Here is a 9,928-nt window from a genome sequence, read left to right as displayed (position 1 = left end):
GCCCGGTTTCTTGGTTTCTTCAGTGCTACACTTATAATACAGAGATACTTCAATGGGACATGGGTACACATGCAAGCCCTATCTCTAATGTCCCTAATGGACTCATTTTTAGATGTGCAAAGCTTCCTGTGATTGAGAACTTCCTGTGATTTCAAAATGCTTAGAAACCCTTAGCTACTAGTGCAAAGGCCAGAGAGGAGCCCAGGGACATTGCATGCGTCCCTGCCCCCCTATCTAGGCCTACACTGAGTGCTAATGGCAGGCTTTCCTGGTTCAGATCAAGCAATAAGTATTATTGGGCCACTGACCTTGCCAGGACTAAAGACGGTTGGATTGGCTTCACTCAAGCCTCAGTTTGGAGTGATGCCAGGTAAGTATGATGAAAATTTGCACAGGTGCATAATATCCAGCACAAAAAAGAACAGCAAGACCACCCCCTTCCTACATGATCATAGTACCTTTAAAGTGTCCTGCGTAGGTTTTGTTTGGTTCTGCTAACCCACACAAAACAGGTATATTTATTTTAAAAGCCTTTCAAAACAACTTCCATTTTTTTTGAAATCTCTAAGCGGTACTTACACTATGAACAATATTAAAAACGATATTCATTATAACAAAAGTGCAGACGATAAATCAATAGAGCGGTATGACAACATCAAAGTAAATAGAACAGATTCTGGGGGTTCATACACATTAATGAGGGCCCAATCTTATAGGTCAGGGAAAGGTTTAACAAACTGCCATCTGTGACAAGCAAGGTGGCAGGTTTTGGAATAAGTCTTGGCCGCACTTGCATTCTGACTACCGCAAAGTGTACTGGTTAATAAAGTTTTTTTTAAAATAAAAAACAACCCTTTAAATTCCTTTCTCCTCGCCTTGCCATCGATCAAATGGTTACTTTCGTGCAAATTAGAATAATAATCCCAATGCTGCCAGAATTTATTAAAGACAACAGGAATCAGTGCAGCCCAGCCTTGTAAATCATTCTAAACTCCTTTTGAAATTGTAGCATCAACTCCCTGAAGAGCCTGAACTTTCTTGTCTCCGTGGCTGCCCTTTTGCGAGCAGGCGGGTTTACCAATTCCTTGCCGAAGCCACCAGCTGCATCTACCCCGCAAAAAACTGCATTTCTCCTTGTTTACTCCCGCGAGCCCGGAAGCCAGACCGTGCTTATCCCTCTACCATTATAGCTCCATGGTTTCCAGTGCGCCCTCCCTTTCCTGGCCCGGACGCGCTCCCGGAAGCGGGGCAGGGCCTATCCACCCACAGGTATAGCTCTATGGTTTCCACTGCGCCCGCCTTGCCGCCCTCTTAGCGGCAAGCTTCCGCTTCCGGGTTTTTCCGGTAGGGGGGTCTCCGCCGTGGCCAGGATGAGCGGAGCAGGGAAAACCCGGGAGGGAGCTGCAGGTAAGGCAGTGCGGGGTGGGGAGAACGTGGGGAAGCGAGGGGAAGGCGGAGGGGGTGGGGAGAGAATGAGCGCGAGCGTGCGTGCGCGTCGCCGCCTCTAGGCCGCGGCTCGGGCCTTCCCTTCTCCCTCCGGTCCTTGGCGTTGCTAGGCAACGGCCGGGCCTCTCGCCGCAGGCCTCCCTCGCCCGCCGAGTCCGGATCCGGGCCTCTTCTGGCGGTGTGTCCGGAGACCCGTTACCTGCTTCTTGCCTTCCTTCAGGCGCCAATTCTCCCGTTTTCTGGAAGGCCGCAGAGGCTGCGTGGCGATTACTACTACTATTATTATTATTATTATTATTATTATTATTATTATTATTATTATTATTATTATTATTATTATTATTCATTGCATTTGTATACCGTTCTTCATCTGAGGCCGCAGGGCGCCTTACCAACTAATAATAATGATAACTAAATAAATAGAACAACAACAAAGGAAATCGAAATATATAACAAAGGAACAAAAGCAAACCCTCCTTTAATCAGCCAAAGGCCTGGTTATGAGGAGGAGGTTGTGAGACCTCCGGGTATAGGGTGGTATATAAATTCAATAAATAAACAAGGGCATTTTCACCCGGCGCCTAAAGATGTACGATGACGACGTCCGGCAAGCCTACCCAGAGAGAGTGTCCCGCAAAAGGGGAGCTGCCACTGAAAAGGCCCCGTTCTCATGTTGCCACTCTCCTTATCTCTCAAGGAAGGGGCCTCAGGTGGTGATCATAAAAATAAAAAAAAAATTATTTGTACTCCGCCCATCTGGCTGGGTTTCCCCAGCCACTCTGGGCGGCTTCCACAAAGACCAAAAATACACTAAGATGTCACACATTAAAAAACCCCCTGAACAGGGCTGCCTTAAGATGTCTTCTGAATGTCAGGTAGTTGTTAATCTCTTTGACATCTGATGGGAGGGCGTTCCACAGGGCGGGCGCCACTACCGAGAAGGCCCTCTGCCTGGTTCCCTGTAGCTTTGCTTCTCGCAATGAGGGAACCACCAGAAGGCCCCCTGCGCTGGACCTCAGCATCCAGGCAGAACGATGGGGGTGGAGACGCTCCTTCAGATATACTGATCATCGCAGGATCTGGGTCTGTTCATGTGATGCTGGAGCAGGCCCTTGGGATGGGCTGAACCAAGAATGGAAGCCCTCGGTCCTCTCTCTGTGTGTTTATTCTTAGTTGGGGGGCAACCCAAAGCAACTTGCCAACAAAGAAACAGAAAAACTCACATTGACACATTAAAACCTGGGGAGGGGGAAAAATGCATCAATACATGTTTGTTAACCGCCAGTTTTTCTTCCTATATGAACATGGCCCATACTGAGGATCCCTACTATTCTTTCCCACTACAGTTCTTCCCAAGTTGCTGTCATCAGCAATAGAAAGGCCTGCACTCTTGATGGAATTGCCTTAAATTTTGCTTTCTCTCCCCATCCCCATGCTCCTCTTTCTTTAATAATAATAATAATAATAATAATTTATTATTTATACCCCGCCCATCTGGCTGAGTTTCCCCAGCCACTCTGGGCGGCTCCCAATCAAGTGTTAAAAACAGTACAGCGTTAAATATTAAAAACTTCCCTGAACAGGGCTGCCTTAATATGCCTTCTGAATGTCAGGTAGTTGTTTATCTCTTTGACATCTGATGGGAGGGCGTTCCACAGGGCAGGCGCCACTACCGAGAAGGCCCTCTGCCTGGTTCCCTGTAACCTCACTTATTGCAGTGAGGGAACCGCCAGAAGGCCCTCGGCACTGGATCTCAGTGTCCGGGCTGAACGATGGGGGTGGAGACGCTCCTTCAGGTATACAGGACCGAGGCCGTTTAGGGCTTTAAAGGTCAGCACCAACACTGTGAATCGTGCTCAGAAACGTACTGGGAGCCAATGCAGATCTCTCAGAACCGGTGTTATGTGGTCCCGGTGGCCGCTCCCAGTCACCAGTCTAGCTGCTGCATTCTGGATTAATTGCAGTTTCCGGGTCACCTTCAAAGGTAGCCCCACGTAGAGCGCGTTGAGTCACACTGCTGCTTTCTGTTTTCAAAGGAGCTGGAGAAGGTGCAGCTGCCATCCTACTACGTTACCTCCAGGAGCAGAACCGGCCTCACAGTGCTCAGGATGCCTTTGGCAACTTACAACGAGAGCATGGCCTGGGCAAGACGGTGAGAGAAGATCTTAGAGGTGAAGGTGTGGGGGCTGTCTCATCCATCATTAGCGCAAAATAGACATGTGCAACATCTTTCAAAAGCTAAGCACACTCTGTATACCTTTCAAAGGCCCCCGATTATACAGTGGTACCTCAGGTTACATACGCTTCAGGTTACATACGCTTCAGGTTACACACTCCGCTAACCCAGAAATAGTGCTTCAGGTTAAGAACTTTGCTTCAGGATGAGAACAGAAATGCTCCGGCGGTGCAGCAGCAGTGGGAGGCCCCATTAGCTAAAGTGGTGCTTCAGGTTAAGAACAGTTTCAGGTCAAGTACGGACCTCAGGAACGAATTAAGTACTTAACCCGAGGTACCACTGTATTGTGTATTCCTAGTTTGATATTGTCTTGATTTTAAGCAAATCTGACAAATATTTTGTACTTCACAATGCTGCACATTGAGTGGTAACTGACTGACAGAGATATATACTTGTTTCTTTATACAAGTTATAAATTCAGCTAAGCTTTGTCTGCTTACAGCAGCAGTTTATACACTTATATACAGTGTAGTGACATTGCAGCATGGGAGGCTGGCTGTAAAAAATCTCACACTGTGCTTCCTAGGTTATTGGGCTCTACAGCTCTTCCCACTTTCACAGCTTACTGATTTTTTCCTGGCTACTAGTAGATAGTGATGTGAGTTGTCAAGTACTGTATCATGCTGGACTTTAGAATTCGTGTTTAGTAAGTCTCCTTTGATGTGCAAGTATCTTGTGGGAAGGGGAGTCCTCAAAGTTATAATTTTCAGTTTTTGTTGCTTGACAAAGATACTTAGATGCACATACAGAAGATCAGTCTGTCCACTTCACAGATATCTTGTGAATATTATTATTTTTCTCAGTCCATTCCTTCTCTTGTTTCTTTAGGCTGTAGTGAAGGCACTAGAACAGTTGGCTCAACAAGGGAAGATCAAAGAGAAAGTGTACGGAAAGCAAAAAATTTATTTTCCAGATCAGGTAAGGGAAATGCCTTTCAAGTTCTATGGAAAGTAAATATTTGCTCACACCAGTAACTGAAGCAAACTATTAAAAATATTTTCAATGACAACTGTGTAGGAAACTCAAATTCCATAAGTGAAATGTAATTTCTGGACGGGGAAGTAGAGTTTGTGACATGGTAGCAATTTTATCCTCTGTCCCATTGGTCTTAATAACCCTCTTAATAACCCTCTTAATTGGTCTTAATAACCCTTATTATTGGTCTTAATAACCCTCACGTCTTTGGTCACACAGGATCGCTTTGGTAGTGTGAATGACTCAGAGCTCAAAGGCCTGGACAATGAGATTTCGGAACTGTCTTGCAAAGTACAGACCCTCCAACAGAACTGTCGTCATATGGAGTCAGGTGTGTTGAGGCAGGTTCAGTCCATCTGCTGTGCTAGCCTTTGCTGAGTGAGTGCATGTGCGATTGAGCACTTGAACAGTATGGAGCCTTTGTGAAATGTTTGTATCTGAGCCATAGTACACAGAATGCCTTAGAGTCCTTCCCACTGACCGATGCCATCTCAGATGTTGTAACTAGCAATTCCATTCCAGAACTGAAAGAACTGAAGGGCTCTATGACAACCCCAGAGATGGTTAAGGAGATTGAAGAGTTAAAAAAAGATTGTGCCAATTATACAGAGAAACTGGAGCGAATTAAATCTGCTGCCAATCATGTGACTCCTGAGGAGAAAGAAAAGGTAATGGAGCTGCCAAGGGAGAGGCCAATAGTGGAGACTGGCACGGTCCAGACAGGTATAGTTCTTTCTGGGTGCCCTGCCAAGCTCTGCCAGCCATACGCAGGGCCCCTAGCGCTGCTGAATTTTCAGCTAGCCTCAAACACCAAAGGATGGGAGAACTCCAAAATGCATACTGTCGTTTGTTTATTTATTTATTACTCTTCCTGGGATCTGGGTAGTCCCAGCATTCATCCTGTACCTAGAGCATTCAAATGGGGATAAATGTTGATTTGTCTGGAGTTGTCTGGCATTTAATCAAATCAAGGCAACCAGTGAGCACGTGTTATCGGGAGCCTTTTAGCTGTGGGGCTTGTTTAAAATTTCACCAAAGCAATTTTTGTACTATGGATGTCCTTACTCACAAGTCCCCTCTGTAAAAGCACAGCTGCCTGCCATTTCTGGGATTCTTTCCCACACAGAAAGCTTGTGCACACACTGTCCAACACAGTTGTTGTGGTTTTGGTTCTCACATCATAGCCGGCTGCATTACTGGCCATTGTGTTGGGGACTGAGTGTAAGAATTGTTTTCCTTTTGCTTGTTGCAGGTGTACAATGAAAAGAAGTTGTATTGCAGGGAATGGCGTCGCCGGAAGAGAATGGTAAGGCAACTTGTCTTTCATATAGGATGAAAAGAATAAGTGGTGCGCACAGCACCAAGGGCAATTTTTAAAATACTATTGTTTAGATCAGTGGTACTACCCCTCCCAAAACACCCCATACATGTCATGTTGGAGTAGTGTGCCCACCTTTGGTCCCCACCCTTTACTCGGGTCTTACCTGTGGCTCTTAGAAGATGTCAGCGTGCGACAGTGGCCACATGCCAGGAATGGCTTCAACTGGCCAGCCTAAAACAGGCGAGAATGGCCAATTGGTCTCAAACCCTCTGTGAGTTAGGGACTTCCCCTGCATGCAGAGACAGGTTCCAGCGGATTGAGCGGACAAAACCAATACAGTGGACGCTCGGGTTGCGAACGTGATCTGTGTGGGAGGCCCGTTCGCAACCTGCAGTCTGTGCACGCAAGGGTCGTGATTCGGTGCAAAGCACAATTTAGTAGTTTGGTGCATGCGCGAGCACTGAAACCCGGAAGGAACCCATTCTGGTACTTCCGGGTTCGGCGCGGTGCACAACCCGAAAACACACAACCTGAAACGTCTGTAACCCGAGGTATGACTGTAGTGGCTTCAACGGTCAAGAAGGTGGTTTCTGCACGTGCCTTAGAGAGAAGTGAGGGGCAGATGGGGCTCATCCACCTGTAAAGGTAGCCCACCTAGGAGAAGGAAAGCTCTGATCCTAAACCTCAGCTGCCTTGCAAGGTATCTCCGGGAGAAGAAACGGCTAAATAGCAAACCCCACACAAATCCAGAGTGGAGTCCCTAAGACAGTTGGACGGCATGTTGTAGGCCTCCTTTCGGCAACTCCTGCAGCCAAGCTGGTGCTGAACGTGATGCTCTGTTTTCTTTTGGACCACATCAGCTAGGTTGAGAGGGGGATCTTGTCATCTGGGCTGCCCATGAGCTCAGGTTACTTTGGTGCTGCTGATGCAGAAGTTTCACTTCATCCCCAGAGGTGCACTCCATTGTCCCTCTCTTGAGAGACGGATGCCAACAATTGTTTAGTTCTGTAACTTCATCCATCCAGAGGTGCATAGAAAATGCTATACACATGTGATAGGTGCTACGCAAGTCTGGAAAAACGAAAAAGCAAGGCCCTACCATGTTCAAATGCAGATCCACTTGGTTGACCAGTTGAATCGGGTTGCAAGTTAGGAGGGAGAAGTTTCTAGATACCCTTTCCAGAGATCAGAACCCCAGAAGTACAGTGGTGCCCTGCAAGACGAGTGCCTCGCAAGACGGAAAACCCGCTAGACGAAAGGGTTTTCCGTTTTTGAGCTGCTTCGCAAGGCGAATTTCCCTATGGGCTTGCTTCGCAAAACGAAAACGTCTTGCGAGTGTTCCGATTTTTTCCGCTTCCCCCCCCCTTTTTCTAAGCCGCTAATAGCCTTTTAGCCGCTAATCCACTAAGCCTTTAATAGCCGCTAAACCGCTAATAGCGCTAAGCCGCTAATAGGGTTGCTTCGCAAGACGAAAAAACCGCTAGACGAAGAGACTCGTGGAACGGATTATTTTCGTCTTGCGAAGCACCACTGTAATGAGAGATGTCTCTTAATTGAAAGATTTCATCAGTTTCTCCTTTGTAAGTTTGCCTGTTTGATTCTGTCTGTTGGGCCTGGTGAGTTCAATGGGATTGCAGGCTGAACATTCTTGAAAATTCTAGCTCATTATGTTTAATGTTCCTGGGATTGTGCTTTCTGTTGAACACTTGCTAATCTGTGGTGGGAGCTATGAGGGGCTGTGGTTTGCATGTCATTTTGCACCATGCCTTCCTTGCTGAGGATCTTGTCCACACACGTGAATAGTTATTTGCTTATGAAATTGCTTTTCTTCAGTTTGTTTCCTTATAACTCCTTTGTGGTTTGTAGCTGAGCGCTGTACCAGACAGTCCAATTGGCTCTCTTTTGTATTTTGAGCTAAATCTTCATTCTAGCTTTAGTCACTGTAGTCTGCTGAACAAAACAACAGGTTCTGGTTTTTAAAGAGAGAATGCCCAGGAATTTCAGGTTTCAAGATGGATATGAGGTTTAGGCCTTTTGTATTTCTCATTGGCTCAGCATTATAATACTAAGCTAAAACATGGTTTAGCATGATCCCGCAAGTGTGCTGATGTACGTTTAGAAAATCACAGCTGATTTGATCCTTCCTTGCTCCTTCCACACTACCAGGAGCAAAACCATTGTTTGGATCAGCATTACTTCTGAATCTGGTCTCCAGAATGGTAAGTCAGGATCATACCCAGAGATTGGAAGGCCTAGAAAAACCCCAGAAAAATTGGGGGGAAACCAGATTTTTTTCCAAAGGTGTTTTTTTTCCCTGGAAAAATGGGGGGGGGCAGTTTGATATAGTTTGAATATTTCACACACTTTTTTCCCAGAAAAAAATGGGACTGGTCTCCCTCCCATTTTTTCCGGGTTTTTTCCAGGCCTTCCCATCTCTAATCATACCAGACTGTTGTATTCTGCACTACCAAGTACTCTGAAGAGCGTGTTCTTCAAGAGGTTGAGAAATACGGAATAGCTTGTTGCCATTGTTCCTCCCAGCTACAACCTGTAAACTCAACCATGGCTCCTGAAATATTTAGGCTCATCCTTTTTTTGGTAATTTTTGTCTGTACCATCAAGAGGGCTTGCTTCTGTCTACCAACGCTCTGGCATAATTCTGTCTTGGTTGAAGGGCCAAGTAGCCAAGTGTGTGCTTTGACTCTCTCAACAGGCGACAGAGCTACTTGACGCGATCCTGGAAGGCTACCCCAAAAGCAAGAAGCAATTCTTTGTGAGTACAAACCCAACCCACCTGCCACTGACTGACATGGCCACATAACAGTGGGCTGAGCAGGCTTTTCTCGGCGAGCTCCCATAATGCATTAGTCCAACTACTGCACAGAGGTGGGATATAGGATGCTTCTGTTTGCCTGCCCTGCATCTTAAGGAGTCTGTCTTGTCCTTTGTGCAGGAGGAAGTTGGCATTGAGACAGATGAAGATTTCAATGTTACTTTACCCACCGTCTGAACCCAAGGGCTTCCTGTTTTATGAAACTGTCACCTACTTAGCACTCAAGTTTCAGTCCTACATATTCCACATTGCTGTATATTTTTGAAACTACGTTTGCGTTGAATGGAGAGAAGCAGACCCTGCCTACTGCACTATTATTTCTTAGTTCCAGCACCTCTCCCCTGGCATGTCAGGCTAATTGCCATTTTGTTCTTAAAGCTGTTAGTCTCACTACACAGGACTGCTGATAAGCACTTGAGAAAATTGTCTGGGGGTGGGGTGCGGGACACAAAATAAAATACTTGAATTAACTCTGAAGGCTGTATCATTTTTCTCTGTTTGTAAACAGCCTGCATTCTGTATAGATGGTGTGTTGTGCATATTAAACCCACCCAGCTCCTTTGCATTCTGTGATTAATGCTTCTTCTGTCTGCTTTGGGGAACTTGTGTTTCGTCTAGACTATTTATGCATGGGGAAGGGTGGCTGAATATATATTTAAAAATTGGCTTAGCCATAGACATATGTGGTTGAGATACCTCAGGAAGGTTCCTTTGAGATTTTAACCATAGAAATGTTTTTTTTCATAGCAGCATTTGTTTGTTTGCTTAAAACAGGGGTCGGCAAGGCTTACCAGCCATGGGCCAGATCACGCCCGCGGAGATTGTCCGTGGGTCGGACCAGGGCAGCGCTATGCCAGAAATCACATCTGCACATGTCCGTGGCACTGGAAATCACTTCTGTGCATGCCCAGGCGCCGAAAACCGCACATGCGCAGAAGCAATTTTCAGTGTCTGGGCATGCACAGAAGTGATTTCCGGTATCTGTTTGTGCGCATATGTGATTTCCAGCACCGCTTGTGAGTCCCTGCGCTGTGCCGATTTAGCGCAGCACGCAGGGGATTCAGTGAGTGGGCAGGTCAGTTCGGGGGCAGCTCGTGGGCCGGTAAAATGATCTTCA

The 9,928-nt window shown here is 46.4% G+C and overlaps 1 protein-coding gene and 1 long non-coding RNA gene across 2 annotated transcripts in view; one reads left to right on the top strand and one right to left on the bottom strand.

The window, feature by feature from the left end:
• Nucleotides 1-1,274: 1,274 nt before the first annotated feature.
• Nucleotides 1,275-9,374, top strand: PSMC3IP (PSMC3 interacting protein). The gene is made up of 8 exons (XM_081166917.1): nucleotides 1,275-1,407; nucleotides 3,483-3,598; nucleotides 4,511-4,600; nucleotides 4,877-4,988; nucleotides 5,180-5,325; nucleotides 5,910-5,963; nucleotides 8,692-8,751; nucleotides 8,932-9,374. The coding sequence occupies exons 1-8, from the start codon at nucleotides 1,371-1,373 to the stop codon at nucleotides 8,986-8,988; spliced, it is 672 nt and encodes a 223-aa protein (XP_081023043.1). The 5' UTR covers nucleotides 1,275-1,370; the 3' UTR covers nucleotides 8,989-9,374.
• LOC308571489 overlaps nucleotides 1,905-9,928 on the bottom strand; it is a 103,967-nt gene continuing 95,943 nt past the window's right edge. The window contains exon 2 of the long non-coding RNA XR_014001485.1: nucleotides 1,905-2,460. This is a non-coding gene — a long non-coding RNA (uncharacterized lncRNA). The remainder of the gene's footprint in view (nucleotides 2,461-9,928) is intronic.

The sequence above is a fragment of the Podarcis bocagei genome (assembly GCF_964188305.1).
Source record: "Podarcis bocagei genome assembly, chromosome: 13".
In the NCBI taxonomy this organism is placed as follows: Eukaryota; Metazoa; Chordata; class Lepidosauria; order Squamata; family Lacertidae; genus Podarcis; species Podarcis bocagei.
This window is presented reverse-complemented; position numbering and strand designations above follow the sequence as displayed.

Excerpts from the sequence above, each read along its gene's own strand:
- PSMC3IP (XM_081166917.1), top strand. The coding sequence starts at position 1,371 with ATGAGCGGAGCAGGGAAAACCCGGGAGGGAGCTGCAG. Across the intron at positions 4,989-5,179 it reads CTGTCGTCATATGGAGTCAG|AACTGAAAGAACTGAAGGGC; the intron begins GTGTGTTGAGGC and ends ATTCCATTCCAG. Across the intron at positions 8,752-8,931 it reads AAAGCAAGAAGCAATTCTTT|GAGGAAGTTGGCATTGAGAC; the intron begins GTGAGTACAAAC and ends TCCTTTGTGCAG.